The sequence below is a fragment of the Harpia harpyja genome, chromosome 6, assembly GCF_026419915.1.
Source record: "Harpia harpyja isolate bHarHar1 chromosome 6, bHarHar1 primary haplotype, whole genome shotgun sequence".
NCBI lineage: Eukaryota > Metazoa > Chordata > Aves > Accipitriformes > Accipitridae > Harpia > Harpia harpyja.
Window position 1 is genome coordinate 2,356,547 of NC_068945.1, and position 18,251 is coordinate 2,374,797.

General features: G+C 40.2%; 1 protein-coding gene across 2 annotated transcripts in view; it reads right to left on the bottom strand.

The window, feature by feature from the left end:
- PHF21B (PHD finger protein 21B) overlaps positions 1-18,251 on the bottom strand; it is a 165,054-nt gene that overhangs the window by 25,229 nt on the left and 121,574 nt on the right. For both annotated transcript variants that reach the window (XM_052790547.1, XM_052790545.1), the window contains 3 exons: positions 16,302-16,394; positions 3,345-3,695; positions 1,438-1,560 (listed from right to left, as the gene is read on the bottom strand). In XM_052790547.1, the coding sequence (XP_052646507.1) occupies positions 1,438-1,560; positions 3,345-3,695; positions 16,302-16,394 (567 nt within the window). The remainder of the gene's footprint in view (positions 1-1,437; positions 1,561-3,344; positions 3,696-16,301; positions 16,395-18,251) is intronic.

An 18,251-nucleotide genomic window follows, 5' to 3' on the forward strand; every position in this document is an offset into this window, starting at 1 on the left:
CACATTATTATTATTATTATTATTATTATCATTATCATTATCATTATTATTATTATTTTCCCATCCTTTTCTGTCCTATTAAACTGTCTTTATCTCAATCCATGAGTTTTAATTTTTTTTTCCCAATTCTCTCCCCATCCCACTGCAGGGGGGTGGTGAGCGAGCGGCTGCGTGGTGCTTAGTTGCCAGCTGGGGTTAAACCATGACACTCAAAATTCTTTCCGTGGGGATGAGTTACAGGCAAAGAAAAATGGATGTTTTTTCTAGCATTCTCTTTTTAAGCAGGATCTACTAGCCTTTCTGCCCATAAGGTGCCACACAACAAATAATCTTTCAGAAATACCTCCCTAAACAAAACAGGACCCTACAGTCCCATCATTCAGTGGCAATGAAGATTCATATGAGGGTCAGATTTTAAACTTGGGAGGTTACCTAAGTGTAGTTCTGCAGAGCTTCTGCATAAAGCTGTGATATTCTAGGCTAAAAGCCACTATTTATCCTTAACACTGTTTTAACTATACAAACCTCTTAAAATGGTAAAACAAATGACTGTCCACATGCCTCAAGTAACATCATAAATTTATATTGTAATAATCCTCCTAAAGCTACAGCTCCAAGGATGCTTTCATGCTACACATTTATTAGAGTAGTAAGGTTAAGATTTTACATGAGCTGAGCATTTCCACAATAGAAGTAGATTCAGTTTGTATAAATTCTCAAATTTTCTCAAAAGTACACACAATCTAATGTGAATACATCTAGTCAAAACCCAAAATGCCTATTAAAGAGAGACCCCATTTCTAGAAAGACTTCTGATTCATATTTTTAGTTTGCATCGCAAATATAGTTCATGAAAGAGATTTAATCTTATAACCTGCTTTCTACTCTCTTACTCAATTTGAAGGATTTTAAGGTGTTTCAGACTAGAAGGAATCTGTGTACATGTGGGAAGATATGTACACAGCAAATGCAAGAAACGGTATTGTTAAATACAATCTAAAAATTGCAAGATTCATCACAAAGAAGATGTAAAAGCTCAGCTTACAAAAGAAATGTTAATTTAACCTCATACTCTGCCTGTAAACCCAAAGTTATATATTTGATATCATAAAAGAAAATATCTTAAGCTTGTATACACCTTTCACAAGAAATACAGCTATACCCACACAAGGTGCCTAGATTATTATGAGACCTCCTATTCTTAACATTTTGTGACACTGGAAGGTTTGAATGATGCAAACCAAATTTGTCAGAGCACCTCACTGGTGGGGTCATCGCCCCGATTGCAGTGATTGGGTAGAGAGATGAACAGCTGGCAGAACCATGAGCACAAATGCAGTAATTACGTATGCACACAGAAAAATGTTTAGAATTGGCCCCCATAATTTAACCACACTGTAGATAACTTACTAAAATAAAAAAAGAAAAAAAGATCACCTCTGGATTTTCCTCCTTTTTCTTTTTGGTAGCAGGGGGTCCCTGAGCTGACTCTTCAGGAGGTTTCTTTGTCTCCACTTTACTTTCTGTCTGGGTTTGGACTTGAGGCTGAATAATGATAACCTAAAAGACAATGTACAAATAAAAGAAGAGAATTCACTATATGAAACTGGATTTTTCTGCCTGAAACCTTTGATTCTTCTTTGAAGGCTTACTTGATACCCCTACAGACAACAAATGCAAGTCACATGCCAAAAAATATAAAGCTAGATACCTAGGTCAGGCTTCTAATTCCATATTTAACTTTCTAAAAATTAATTTTTATTGGTGCATTATAAACCTACTGCAGCCTAAGGGAGCCACTTGATCAGTGCCTCTGAAAATTAGGACACTTTCTATTTAGAGGACTTCTGAAGCTGACTCAGCAGCCTAGCTTTAGTACTCCTGTTGTCAGTGATTTTAAGGTCTTTCCTTTGATTTTATTTTGCATACAGATAGAAGAGATGGGATTACTACACATTCAAAACCACAGTCTGACCTCAGTCATATCAGTGTTATTTCAGAGCAAGTACATGTGGATGGGAAGGAAGATTACTCTTCAGTACTACTCATGTAACTGAGATCAGAGTTCAGTCCTCAGCATTTATGTGTTATGAGCAGTGGATGTCCAGTTTTGCATAAACAAAATAAACTATATGTGTTTTAACTTAAAATTAATTCTGGTTTAGAACCCATAGGAATAACTACACAGATCTCTTATACATACATGTATGTTAGTATATCCAGCTGCTCGTATTTGAATTACCACATGAAGATTTACACGGTGCAGATAACATTATCTCAGAAGCTATTAAATTAAAAGGAATGAAGGACGATTTCTGACCACAGAACTACACATGCGATTTTATACCCATAATCAAAGCTTCATGAAGGAGTATGGAAGACCTTCCCAAGCTCACCTTCTTGATGAAGGTTATTGGATTTGAATACTGGGCCTTCTCCATCTATTTCATTGCTAACTTTCAATTAATGTTATTTAATTGTTATATACTTTTTCTCAACTCGGTCACTCTAGAAGATTCAAGAGCATAAAAAGGGATGGTTTTCTTAAAGAGCAGCCAGTTTAAGTAAGAGAAAAATAAATTATGTTAGAGATGTAGGGAAGAGATGCCTGCTTTTATTTACCTCAAAAGCCATCCTACATCCTGTATTCTTTTTTAGAACTGCTTGAGAACCTGTGCTGCCAACAAGACCCAAAGTAGTAGGATCCCAGTAGCAAATTACAGTGAACGTCTGCTGGGTACATTGGCAGCCTTTATTGAACCTGTTTCTGGTATAAGAGTGGTGAAGTACTTGCATTTCAAAGCTGAAAAGCAGTACAAAGAGGAAACAAGTAATTCATAACTTGATTTTTTTCCTACTGATTCATCTGCTGATCATTTTTGAAACCCTGAGCTCTCATTTCATTTGGTCTTCCCCTGAAAGTGTAGAAGGGAATGCCTGATTATTTGATATAGTCCCCCGGGGTCAGTCGATATAACTAGTATCACTGTGTAATTGAAGAGGGAGTCCATAGGAAATTTGAGCCCGCACAGAATTCAGGGATATTATTAGTGAGGACTGGTTTAAGGAAATGGAAGATCATATGGTGCCATTAATGTCAGGCTACATAACGATGCATTTTGTTCCCACTAAAAATTATGCTTGTACACAGATAAGTTGTCTACTAGCGTCCATGAGTCCCCTTAAGAATTTTGCTCGCTTTCTGATTATTTTCTTCAAAAGGAACCACTGACACCACTCTGCACAGGGCTGTGCACTCCCAGGGGAATATTCTGCTTACATCTGCAAAGTAATTCCTGTGTTTGATAACCAAAAAAAAAAATGCCGTGAAAAGCAGAACCTACCTTGCTGTCGGCACTAATGAGGAGTGGTTGCACTTTAATGCTATCGTTGACCACAGAGACAGTCGCGCTGGTGCTGATAGGAGTTGCATTGTTGGGGGAGGTGGAAATGATGGCGTACGCCACACCTGCACTGCTCAGAGGTGATGAAATAGCTGTAGACTCGGTGACACTTTGTGACTGGCTGTTAGGCGTCTGTACATGGCTGACGGTGTTGTTGGCAGTCGGGAGGGCAGGGCTGGGGTTTTTGATGCTGACTACGGTTGCCTTCTGGAAGGTAGGAGGCTGCTTGGAAGGTTGGTCTCTGCACGGGGAGATAGGGAGGCTGTCTGGAATCAGGGTCTTTGGCCTAACCTACAAACAGAGAGTTAGACATTGTTAGGCACAGCCTCACACCATAATGAACAAACACTGCACACGTGCACTGTCCCAGTAGAATCCCTAATTGCATTAACCATGGAACAGGAGCATCTAGAAAAACATGATGTAGCAACTCGAAGTAGCCAGCCATTCATTTACTTGTAGATATATTCCCAGCGCTCCTCGGCTGCGTCATTTTGGAGTCCTTAACTCATTGCAATGCTGAACAAGAAGGGGGGAAAAAGTCAGTTCCTCACTTTTATTAGCACACATCCATACAAATGCCACTTGAGTCACATCCAGTTCTCAGTAGGGATGTTTAAGCCAAAGCCTCTGCAAAGAATGGAAACCCCAGACGCAATAATTTCCTGTTCTGAAGGACACAACACTCTTGCTATGAATTAAGGAGTGGGAACTGAATCATTAAGGGAGTTGTGGGAAAGCATTTACAGGAAGAGTAAGCATATGCATTTATACTGGTGGATCAGTGAATGAAGATCCGCACATTTTTTAAGATGTGCCATGTCTAACGGAGAGGATATCAGTCACACAATCACTCAGCTCACCAAAAAAAAAAAAAGGAAAAAAAAAAGCGAGGGGAAGAAGAGAAACCCACAACCATCAAACTTCATATTTTGTTGCTACGAGTAAAGAGCTAGTTTGCAGCTGCGGGTGGATGCAGAAGGAACTTCCACGGATGGAGGGGAAACCGTTTGCCAAGATTTGCAAAGGCTGCGGCTTTACCCAGAGCCATGAATGATAGCTGCGAACAATTGTTTTCAGCTAATGTGATGTGTTTCCAGTGGGGTAATTAACGTCACCCTGTCAACATGGCTCTGCCTTAACAACATGTTAAGTACAGTTCCAGGACTGAAAATAAATAATTTAAACTGCTTCACATGAAGTTAACTTCACTCCCAGCTTATTCGTTAACACGGCCAGATAAAACAGTCGGTTCCCTCTGTGCTTATTTAGTCCTGTCACTTCTCGCACCTTCCATACTGTGAAACAAAATGACAAGTTGTAACAGACAGACATGGGAAACAGCTGCCTGTGTCACTGCACTGTAGTCTACAGGAGCCCTTCCAATGATGCTGACTTCAATCTTGAGCCTAAGCAAGCAATTTAATGAAAACGCAGGGATTTACTGATGTGCAGAAAATCATCTCCCAAGGCTGGCCATCACCCTCTATCGCGTCAAGGAGGAGCCGTACCCGTTTGTCCCCACAGCAAGTATGAAGCGCAGCAACCCAGGCACTGCGAGCTCTTCGCGTTTCGATAACTCGGCCCGCGATTGCCGATAGGATCCTAACGCCTACGAGCAGCGCAAACATGTATCGGAGGCACGGTCCTGCTCGGGAGTGTCTAAATTGTCAGTAACCAAGGTAGATGGAAAGTGAAAGAGGAAACAGAGCCGAAGAAGAGCAAGGAGGAGGGTTTGCCTGAGGTCCTGCAGCAGGCTCGTGACAAAGCCGCTGTGTTCGGCTCACAACTTCGGGGTAACACTGGAAGGCCTCGTAGACCCCCTGTGAAATGATGCAAAACTGTGCTAAACTATGACTAAACATATTCAAGATACACTGACAGTAACTGAAGGGGTTTTCGTTCTTTTTCCTCTATCCCATCACTTTATGTAATGATTATTTGATTTATTTAGTTGAGATACCAGACAAATACGCTGGCCAAGTTGTTTAAGAGAGGAGTCTATAATTAGCTTCATATCCATAATTAGTTAATGGTCTTATGTTCAAAAGTAGTGCACAGCAGATTGACTTAAACCCATCTTGGCCCAGGCATTCTGCAAAACTAAGGCTTCTAAGATAAACAGCTCAGTGCAATAGGAGACATGATACTTAAAGCGACTTGTTCATGTCTGTATCAGAGTCAGTTATACAAGCAGATCTTGTAATCTCTACTTTTATATTTTCATACTAATATCCTTTCCCTCCTATGTTATATCTTATATAAGTCTTTCATATGTAAGCCTTTAACAAATTGCTCATGCTCATGTGCTCAGAGACACGTTCACAGAAATAGTATCATTATTCAGGAAAGGAAGTCTGAGAAACTTGGCAAAATACAGTTAAAATGTATTACCATGGCTAAAAAATCCAAATGTAATTCTTAGCTGCTCGGCTAACATATACATTTTACCACCTCTCCTTAAAACAAAATCATTTTCTTGTAAATTAGTATAACATCTGTTACCAACAGAAATACTGCAAACACACAGATAAGCCCATATATAGAGAGAAAGAAAGAGAGAGAGAATAAGGAGTAGTTCAGATCAAAGATTTAATAGAACAGTCACTGAGATCTTTAGAAAAAATCAAGTCTGACAAAAAATCAGCTCAGGAGTTTTTCTAGCCAAAAACTGTCATGTAGTCTACCAGGATCTACTGTATCTGTCACTCTTAATTGCACTTTTATATTTAATCAAAAGCCTAATTAAAGCCAAATGCCTATATATATATTCCAGCTATATAATTATCTTTTCTACACTATTACACATATATATTGACTCGTATTCTCTATAAAGCGCTCTATACTGAAATACCTGATACGACTTGCCAAACTGGTACAGCACAGGAACATATGCCGGGCGTTTTCTGCCACCGTGTGATACAAAGGAGGTATAGCGGTCTTCAGAGCCTCCGCCTCTGCAAATTCCCTAGCAAGTTCAGCTAACGTTGTGACAGCATATTTATTTGCAGTTATAGAATAATAAAAAGGGCTCACTACAGAAGAAGTTTCAGGTGCTCCTGAGTTAAAGCTAAAATAAGTTAAAGTTAGAATAATGTTTACCTCTACAGCCTGCAGGCATGAATCCAAAACAGAAAGCAAGCATAGAAGCCCCTCGTGCTCTAACACCTACGAACCTTCCCCCCATGAATATAAACACTAAGTGTAAGCACTTAATAAACAGCTAAGTGAAAGACCTTTAGCAGAGTTTCACATTAAAACCCAAACTGCTACAGTAACCTGTGAGAATAAATGGTGTCAACTGGGAAGAAAAAAAAGAAGGAAACAGCTAGAGTAAATTCCTTTTCCTCATGGCAAAACTGTAGCTTAAATTTGGGACATGAAAGCAGGACAGTGGCACTAGCAGAAGTTCGGAAGTTGACAGTCACTGAAGAAGAACTGGAGAAAAACTAGGGCAGGGCACGGACTGCGTTTCACATGAAAGGTATCAAAAAGATGTTTTCTACTGAAAGTAGCACAGCTTGGATGGCAGTGGTCCCCATTACAAGAGCCACAGAAATAAAAGGCGCAAAAGTTCAGCAAAGGAGAAGAAAAGAGAAAGAATAACAGACAGCATGTATGTTACCAAGCGAAAACTGGAACTGTTGGCGAGTGCTGCAAATAACAATTCTCCTGTAGCTCAACCCTCCTCTCCCTGAATATCTTTCATTTAACTTCTGACAGCTGTCAAAACAGAATGTGATACTACCGGGGCTCTAAATGCAGGAGAAGAGAGAGCTTCTTCTTGAATATAATGATTTTACAAACCCATGTTGTTCTTGAGTTTCCTCAATACCCACAATAACAGAAACATTTGATTTTAGGCGGCAATATTCAGATGTCCAAAGGCTTCCATTACACTGAAACATCATTCCAGCTCTCAAGAGCACAAATTGTTGAATACCGCAGAGGTGAGCAAACTGCTGAGTGGTGGAGGTGGGAGAGCCTGATGTGTGTCACCACTGACAAAGGCAACTGTGATCACGGGCAATCTATTTCCTGAGCTACATCCCATCAGGTCAGCCGCTCCCACGCTGTAGTAAAGCAAAAGAAGGTAAAAAAGGAAAACTCTTACAAAATAAGCCCTCAAGATCCAACCCAAACAAGTATGGGGGAAAAGGAGGAGAAGGGAAGGAAAGCACACAATTCCTCCCATCTCTGTGGGCAATTCCATGTAGTCCTAAAGGACAGGATTTAATTAGAACAGTTATCTCTGTGCAGATCTGCAGGTGCAATTCTGGTAAATGTGTTCTCCTTACGGCCTAGCAAAGAAGGGAAGTTAACAAGTGCACTTCAATTATAAAACCAAAAGGGATCACCATGATCCTCCAGCTCATAGACTGGCCATAGAACTTCTCCCAGAAACTGAAGGTTGATTTTAAAAAAAAATACTAAAGGCTTCTTAATGATTAATTCATCACGAGCCCTAATAAACTGTTATAATATTTTATTACGTGCATGACTGGCATTTTATTGTGAGGTCGAATTTGCCTAACTTCAGCTTTCAGTCCCTGGATCTTGTTACAGCTTTGTCAGCAACACTGAAGAGCCCTCCCCCTCCCCAATATCAGATATCAGCTGGATCGTGCTCAGCATCAATCAGCCCTTCATACTGGCAGGGCCGATCTGTATGAGACTAAATTTTTCAGCTCAACGCAATATCACATTGCCTTTGAGAGAAAGACCATTATTCACACTTTATTTTCACTTCACCCTTGTACTCGGAGCTTAAAAACAAAAACTCAACATGGATTTGGCACAATTCATATGTCACAGAGGCAAAGTGCTGGGAGCAGCAGACAGAGCTTTCATTCTTGAAAAGCTTTAGAGGATCACATAGAAAACATTAGCAATGGCTGATAAAATGAGTGCAATATGGGGTAATTATATCCTTCACCAGAATGAACAGATGCACACTGACTTCAGTAAAGCTGTGCCTATTTATGCCAGCTGCGGACCAACTCTCTCCTTCTTCTTTTTTAATCAATAAAAATTATGCAAAAGAAAAGGTTCTGTGTAACTTTACAGCAATGACACACCCTAAAATACAGGTTGCCCAACTGACCTGAATACAAGTGTTTCCAGCTTGGTTGATTTTTGGTTCCTTTCCCGATAAGCTCCTATTATCTTCAGCCTGGTCTGAGGCCACAGGCAAAATAAACACAGTTTATTTTCTTGCCGCAGGGGGAAGATTTAAAACCACACCTGACTACGGATCCACATACACTTTTCTTCCTTCCCCTTGATGGGGCTACACAAAAAGGAAGTTACTCTTCAGCGTGTATCATGAGGAAACCCCAGGCAAGATGACCCGTTTCAGTGAATTCTGTGTTCACGTACAACATAAGCCTCTCCTTAGCATCTACCTGGAATATTAGCCTGGGAAGCCACAGAAGAATGATACGAAATGCAGGGCAAAACCCAAGCAACTTCTCCAGCCCATGTTTCCGATCCTGCTGCTCTGGACAGTGAGGACCAGGGAAGAAATCTTAATCTGACTCAAACCAACAGCAAATTTGAATGGACTTCAGTAAGGCCAGAACTGCAACTCGCACCTCGAACCAAACCCCAGTCTCTCATTTTACACGCCATGCAACCCAAGAATCACTCTGTGGTATTTTCACACACATTCAAATTATGTGCACTATATCAGACGTTTTCCACTGGACTGTATACCTACTGTGCTTTGGTATTTCAATTTGTTAGTCATGGATAGCCAACATCAGTGTAAAGGTGACACACAGATAATATAACCCCTGTGCAATTTTTAAGCTATTTCATTTAGTTCTTCTCCTCCTTCAGCTTTGCTTGATACTACAGAAATGGAAGTTTTGCTGAGAGGGATGTTTGTGTGGGAATCTGCCAGCTCTGCTTTTTGTGGATGTTGGCATAAGGCAGTCAGGTGGGAGTTCTCTATTAAAAATGTTATCAGTGTTTTGAACACAAAACTGTATTTTCACAGGGACTTGACTGACTTTTGCTAATGAAATATACATTTTCTCCTCAGCTATACTGCCTGTATTTTCTGGTTTGGCATTGCTGCTATTGACTTGATGATTCATTAAGCGGCTCTTTTATATTTGCGAAGCGGAAAACTACTATTAAACCAGCAACTTAAAATCAATATTATTCAGAAAAAACCAACAAGGAGGGGTTGAAGTTGACATGGATTTCTGCTTTTTTTCCTTCTGCACAATGATTCTGTCCTTGAACATGCAGTTATCTATGTGCCTGTGAGGAAAGAATTTAATCCTTATTGTTTAGGATTACAATAGAAATATAAAAGCTAGACTGTGATGATACACACCAGTCAATAACTTACTTCCATTTCTACTCTTTTCAGCGTAACAAGTCAGCTTGCTTCTCTCGCAGATACTCATCTATGATTAACTTACTTCAATTTAAATATAAAGTGTCCATGAAGCCTTTAGGCACAACCGAGTGAACATCTGTCTGCTTTCCTCCTACCCGTACACTTCCATCGGCGAGCTCTGGACTAATCCACGCAGCTGGGCATTCGCTGGAGTCAAACTCTGGTGTCACTTTAAAGACCACGGATGTCACTGCTTTGGATTGTCCCTCACTTTAAGAGCTTTTCCTGCTTCTAGGCAACAATAACGGCACATTATAATGATTTGACCTGCCTTAACTCATTTACTAGCCAAAATCAAAAAACTTGGAAGACAAAATAATAATAAAAATAATGACAAAAATTGTTTCTGTCTGCTGACAGCCTGAGCAAGATGGAAGCACACAAAAAACTCAGACATCAGGAGATGAAAATGAAGATCTTGGGGACGGGAAGCAGTGCGGTGAATTCCTCCAAGCCCCTGCTGAAGTACCGCAGACAGAGAAAACCTTCCTATCCATCTGTCATTCGGCCAGAGGCCTGCCGCAAGCTTCTACATCTGGCACAGAGGCTCAGAGACACCGCACAGTCCAGAGCCAAGCCAGACACGGACCTGAAGCCACATCATTCGCAGGGATGCCGATGGTGTCAGTGGAGAGAAGGAACATTTCTTCTCATCTTCCTGATACTCTGCAAAGCAGCATTTGAGTTTTCACCTGAGCAAAAGGTACCATGTCAGGTGTTAAAATGGCTTGAATCTTTCCTGGGGGTTGTATGGATACTTTAGGCTCCCATGTGCAGACTATCGTGGAGAACCTCATCACTTTCTACAATACACATTTTCTATGTTACACTCCTCTGACAGAAATATATAGTGGCATGCAATTAATAGTAGCATGTCTATTAAAAATAAGCAAACTGATAAAAAGGAAGCCTAAGCAGAACTCTCAGCTGCACGTGCTTCTTCCCAAATGGAAAGGATGAGAGAAGAAATAGCTTACAACAGATGTTAATCTTTGTGCCTAACACATTACCGGAAGGTGCTTCAAATACAGTGACAAGCACGGTATAAGAGCTTATATAGAATAAAACAGATTAACAACTATATTTATTAAGGGCTAGCCAGGCCTCTGCAAACCTTTCTTTTGAAAAAGCAATTTTGTTTCTGTTTTCTGCACACATACAGTCAATGAATATTAAATACTGTTGCAAAACCCTTAGCTTGGTTATATACCACGCTGATTAAGTTACCTTGAATTAGATTATCTCTCTTCTCCTCCACTAGCATTCCAACACATCCCCCTGGAAGCGCTGAGGGTTATATACCAGAAAGGTGCATGACATCCCTTAGGGGATTATAGTCCCTTTCTCCTCTGATATTGTAATATCGACTTTACCCAATTCAATTATTCCTTACTCAAACAAACAATGAAGTGTTCTTGTCTCTCCATTGCACAATTCTGTGTAACCTTTTATACAAACATGTATATCTGCTAGCTTCTTTTCTAGTTTCACAAAAGGCTGACTTGCATTTAGTAATATTTTTCCACTTTCTAATGGCTTTGCACAGTCTTAAAACATTACACTTAAAAATAATGATTGGGTTGGGTTTTTTTCAGACTCACGATGCAAACAGAGAGAAGCTTTGCCACAGACCAATCTGCTAACACGTTTCTTCTACAGTACACAGTGGCATCATGCAACTTGGGTTCTGTCTATAGGAGTCGTTTTCCTTTCAAGATATCTTCCAGAAGCCCTATCACCAGGGAAGCCATGAGTAGTGGTTGGTTTTGCTACACATGTGAAGAGACGCAGCTGCTATCAGTGGAACTGCGCTCATGAAAACTATGACGCGAAATTTTAAAAATGAGAATGTGCGTTTAAGTGTTGGGAACATCTAGAGACCGCAGTCTCTGGCTGGGCTCACACGGTACCCAGTGATGAACAAACACACGGTAACAGAACAGCCCCTATCCCAAAGCCGCCTGCAGCCCAGTGACTGAATTCAGACACTACTGAATTATGCATATTAAAATCACTACAGAAGATAAAAAATAAGCAGCACTTGACAGCAGAACTGGCTAGAGCCGATTGAAAAACACGCACATTTCACCTAAAATGGTTCTACATACCTCTTTCTTTTCACCACTAACCTATGTGATAGCTCCACCGTAGGCATCTGCTATGCAACTCTCTGCTCTACTCTAATCAGCATTGTCATGAGAAAAGCCATCCCAAGCCCTGCCTTCAACCAGGACTGGAAAAATAGGTCAGGGAAATAGCATTATAATCTGATTTAACTGCTATTCAAATCATCACAGCCCCTCCATTAATTTGAACGAGAATTGGATTGGGCCCAAATTACCGACAACAAAATGGGAGGTTTATTTTAATATCTTTACTGTTGCATTTAAAATCTTCCATTTGAAGAACAGAAAATAAGATTTCCCATGTGCCTTCAGGTGGCTACAGTCTGACTTAAATTTTTATGTAAACCAGTTCAAAATAGACAGACTGTCTGCACTGCAGCTGGAATTTGGAGCCCCAACCTGACATAAGGCCACCCTCTCCTTACAGTTGATGGGTGCCATAAAGCAGAGGAACAGCTCAAGAGTAAGAGAGTACATCACCCATGTGTTTGAGTAGTGGACCTCCAGGATTTGCTTCTCAGAGTGCAGTGGAGAGTCTGCAGTATCAGAACATCTCACCCAGCTCTAAACCTCAAAGGCCAAAGTAAGAAGAGAAAGACTATCTGGAATTAACTTCCCACACATCACAGCTCATAGCAGAAATGTTGTTTATCTGATGAAAGCAAAAATAACTTCATATTCTGTAAGAAAAAATTAAAAAAAAAAAAAGAAAAGAAAAAAGGTCTGTCAAAGAGGCTTGTTTTGGCAAATAATGAATGCCTAAAGAAATATTGTTTGTATTGTGCAATGAACATGTAATTAATGTTTGTTTGCTCACCATTTAATAGCAGTTCTGCACTAAGTGATGGGATTTTGCTGCCATTTGTGAATGTGCAGATTTTGAAACTTCATTCCCCATATGGAAGAGCTCCCAGGGGGTCATATCATAAACCCATTCAAATGAACAAAACAAATGACAAGTATCTGTACAAATGTGGAAAATGAGAAAGCTGTATGTATTATTTTACACAAGTATTGTTAAGTGCCTCAGTTTACTTGTGTGGTATTTTCCTGCTTGACTGCATAGAGGTAAATCAAAAGAGGCTGTCTAGATGAGGAGAATGAAAGCATCAAAAATGTAAAACTCCTTTAGATGTGATGAGGGGCCCTTAAATGAAGGAGTCCCCTGTTTCTTTCCAGCCAGCCTGGCAATGTCTATGCCTCTCATGCCTACACCCAAATCTAAAGGGAGTGTGAAATCCCAAAGAAATGATGAGACCGGCCAAAAGGAGAAATGTCAGGTAGCAATTGGTGTGCGGTCAAGAATGCAAACACTGACCTGGATTAATCCCACTTATCTACATGCACCTGAAACAGAAGTACCATCCGTCTGGCTAAGAGTGAAGCGACTTCCACAGGGCGACTCAGTGACAAGTAGGCTCCTAACACGGCAGGGATCCCAAAAGGGACCCAGCCAGGCTTTTCCCCCCTCCGTAGACAAGAAGAGAGGCAGCAGCACATACAGACAAGACTAAGCCAGCTTCGGTGATTGCCACTGGGCCTGTCACTGCACTCACACAAACTACACCTAGACTTGGCTTCTTGAGTAAATAGGCAGGCGTGCAGGTGGGCTTATGGAAGCCTTTGCTGCTATGGTTTCATTGCTATTAGGGCTCTACACAATTCCCTGTTAAAGCTAGACATCACAGAGGTGGCGGTCGGGGAAGGTACAATAACTTGCAGAACAAGATTCAGCTACAGTTAACGTGCGTGAGTACAGACATTGTACTGCTTTACTTGCTTGTGCTGTGGACTTCTTGGTAGAGGAGTGATCAACATTGTTTTGTTTTGAAAAAGCTGTCCTTTTAATTTGCTGCTACACAGGCACCCAAAGTAAAGTTTTTAGCAGATGCCAAACTCAGTTGGACCCTGCTTATTAATATGCTTGGGAAATGGTGGCAAAGCTGCCCCTCAGAAAGTCCGTCCTAGAATGGTAGGATTGTGCCACTAACTCCGAGCAAGGCACAGGAGCCATGCCTGTCACCCGGGGGGGGACAAAAGGAGGTTAGTAGCCAGCCTGCTCTGTAACCAAGTCTGATGCATAACAGGATCGCATGGACTGTGATAGGATTTAATTCTGCACATTTTCTGGCTCCTACTGGAAGACACTATCCACCCCTTAATTTCCAAATTAATTTTTAATTTGGTGCTTGTTTTCTCAGAGCGATGAGGGAGAAGAGGGAAGAGATGTTCTTTAGCATAATACCTTTGCGGTATTACATGGCCTTGCTTCCTGGCATTTTTGTATTTCCATCTGAAGTTCCCAGTTCTCCTGGACCACAAATTCCTACCGACCCTCAAAATTTGCCACAGGTGACTGCACACTCACCTACAGTTATTACAAAGGAGAACTTTCACAGTGATACAGTGCTGCAGCTCACTTACAGTGGCCTCCCAGATCACCCATATCCAGCTGTATCTGAGGAATGACAGCTTTACATCACTCTGACTTATGGCTATATTAAATGTATTTTGGAGACTATTTAGTTAGAAGCCAAACTTTCCACTCATAGATGAAAACTTGATCTCTCTTTAGACACCATGCAGAAAGCTTTGACAGGTGGAAGCAGTTCCCCACCAGGAAACAATATGGGAATTTTAAACTTCTCCGTTAGCTTTGAGTGGGACAGGAACATATAGACGATGATGAACTGCAGAGGAGGACACAGCCTGCAAATGGGGCAGGCTGTTGCTAAAGAAGGAGGCACTGGCCTGTGAAAAGCCAGAAAAAACTCAGAACATAAGAAGTACCTGTGATAATGTGGTCTTACATACAGCTGCCTACTTCATTTTTAGTTTTGACAGAAATGAGATTGCTACGTGGTTATTTCCCATGCTCTCTATATGAAATAGAAAATTTAGCGAACTACGGCTTAGGGCTGCTGAGGAAGTGTTGGTGTTTCATTAATATTAAGTATGATTGGATAAACAGGTCTGAAATTGAAGGCCATGCCAGGAAAGGAATGAAACAAAGCGAAATACAAACAAAAATGTTGCCATGAGCTAAACAGCAAGACAGAAAGGATATGTGTTCTTTTCAAAAAGTTGAGGAAATCAGCTTCCTTCACTTTTTCCACTTCTTCAAAATTGAATCTAACACTGAATGAAAATTTTTCTACTTAACAAAAGCATAGAACATTGATGCTTCTCTAAGTGCAGCATTTGCAATGCCATCATCATTGCTGAAACATAACCTTAATGATAATTTAAGCCACTGTTACAGGTCTTTCAACTGCTCTTGAACTTCATCTATTTTCAGGAGCAATCTGCTCATCTTTGACACCCCAAAATGGCAGAAATCAATGTGTTATTATGCTGTACGAACAAATGAAAAGCAAAGTCTTGAACTTGATAAGAAAACTATAACCTTTCTTTATGTTCACAACTTTGCCTTCCACAAAATGTAATTTAAAGAGAGAATTTAAGAACTTTATCTTGGAAATACTCCTTCCTCCAGGCAGATTTAGCTCACAGATCTTCTACTAGATTCTGCCACTAAGAAAATATTAGGGGGAAAAAAAAGGAACAATAGGAAGACCCAACATTGACTTCAATGCTAGAAAAGTGTTCACATAGGAGAAATAGACCTCTAAGGGCCACACAGGGAGAAATATATTTATGCTTAATTTATACTTAATAACCATGAATCCCAAAAGCAAACCATAGAACTGCAGCAAAACACTTTTTGAAAATGACATCCAAAACTTTCAAGAAAGGGGGTTGAAATGGGGAATAAAGTCTATGGTTAGGGAAACGGTGATGGATATTCAGAAAAGAAAACACGGTTTGAAAAGATTTTTAAAATCTATGAGTGTAACTCTCCTCTCACTCCTACCCAGCCAATCTTGCCTCAGTCTGGCACCTGGGTTAGTTGGGCCAAAACTTTATGCTGGAATAGACAGGGATAAGGCTAGTAAGTTAGTAAAAGAATGTGTGAGTCTAAATCTTGAAGAGAAAGGTTAATAGTTCCACCACTTTTTTTAATTACAGAATTGCAGATTTTCACTTCTGTGATTTGTGATTCATCTCATAACGCATAAATTTACATTTCATCGTATGTACTTTGTTCTTCCACAATGAATCTACAAGATTTTTTATAGCTTTTCATTGTGCTAACAGTATGGTCCCAGAAGAAAACCGATTTATCTTTTTTTTTCATGAAGTGGAGAAAATCACAACTCTGCTGTTCCACTCACTGAAGGTGAGTCTTTATTCAGCAAAATGAGTGTGCTGACCTACCCAGGCCTGGGCACCAGACAGGAACAGAGTAGAACACATATAAAATGACACAACCCCCCACTTTGGAACTGTATTTTGTACCTGAGGTAGCACTGCTGGTCCTTGTCCTGCCAACCTCTGCAAGGAGCTGACCTGAGGAACCTTAATGGGCACTGCAGTGATAGTTCCCAAAGTCTGTTGGAAGAAAAACAGTTGAACACAGCTTAAGACACTTGCATAGCTTCCCCAGATGGAATCTGCCCGACCCAGCAGTTCCCCTTCCAGCTCTTTGTCTCTTCCCAACTGGTGACAGAAGGGTATGATATATACACCAGCCCATTTGAAGCTCTCTCTCCTGCCTAAAGAGTCAGAGAATCTTCCTCCTCTTTAACCTTCTCTACAAAGCACGGGTAAGTAAAGCCTATTGCCTCCTTAGAGCGTTTGGTAATTCTGAGCGCAAAGGATACATCTCATTGTTCTCAAGTTTTTTTGGTACACAAAGAAAATACAAGTGTGCTGCCATGGCTGAAGGCTGTCTAGGCACTAGCTTGTTTTCAAAGGAGATCTGAAGAAAGGTGAAACACACCACAGTGAGACTTCAAAATGTGCATTGGTAAGATGATGCGTTTCATGGTAGCCAGGGTCACAAGAGAAGTTCACTGTGTCTTAGTAAATAGTAAATACTGAATTATTAAAACTGAAAGCTACCTATAAATCTACTACAGCACACTGTAACATAACATTCAGCTAAGATGACATCCATTTGGGCCAACACAGCAGCTATTACTATTGACATTTCTTTTCTCTACTCACCCTTCTTTTAGTTGTATAACAATTCTATTCAAAGCTTATTTAAAACACTTGAGGTAGCTCCTTCTATGAGTAAATACATTGCTGTATTCTACACAAAGTTTACATTGTAGATGGAGAAATGATATGTTAACGCAGTATTATCTTTAGCCCTTATGAATACAGTTAGATACCAAGAGTAAGCAAAATATGTTTTTGTAATAGAGAGTCAAGTACATACAAGTTCCCCCTCCCCCAAATCTCTGTGTCTGTTTAGCCCCAATCCTTTTCTGACTTTTCATCTGTCTGTAGTGATACAGATATCTATAGATGTACATTTACGAGTTCTGTTATAGATGGCCTGAATGGCACCGCTTTTTCAAGCCTCACCTACAGAGGCTCTTAAAATACTGGATCTGAGATGTTGTAAATAACTTGTACATTATTTTCTCCATTAAAAAGGACAGATAGCTTATAAATTTAAGATTGGGCCATAGGTCTAAAGAACATAGCTAAACTTTTCCCCTTCACCCTCTTTCATTCCTTTACTCCTGAATACAGTTCATATTTTCGTTAATTGGCCAGTATTCTTAAGACAAGGTTTTGTAACTTCTATCTAACATTTCTTAATCACTGTTGGGACGACATGGCAATATAAGCAAGCAGATAACTGTCATGATAAGAGCAAGAGGCACTTAATCACTGATCACAAAAACTTATCAGGCTGCTAGAAACGGATAATAAGGAAAGAAAAACAGATTCAGCTGAATTTCTCTAAATTTAACTCCCCTCAGAACAAAAGTATAGTATCACAGCCAGTAACATAAAGTATGCTATTATTACCCCAATCTGGTAATGAAATTTGTCAATAAAAAGGAAACTGCCATGTAACCAGCACGAGGAAAGTAAAACTGCGTCAGGTCCATGCCAATAAGTTCTCCTCAGACCTCAACAACAAAGGGGTAAACCAGTCTATTTCATTCTAACTACAGTGTTTGAGAAGAGTACCGTGCATTTTCATGCAGAATATTTTTAATAAACTTGTCCTACAGAGTTTATATTTTTAACTCTGCTACTCCTGTTGGAGACATTTGGGGGTGTGATGTTATATATTCAGCAAAGATTAAAATTTGCATAAGATTTGCCTGAGTTAAACAACAAGGAGAGCTGTACAGTTATAAACATGCAAGACAACTTTTCCTGAGTACTCCTGGGTTATCAGTACCCTGGATTATCCATGGCAAAACAGACTCCATTAAAATT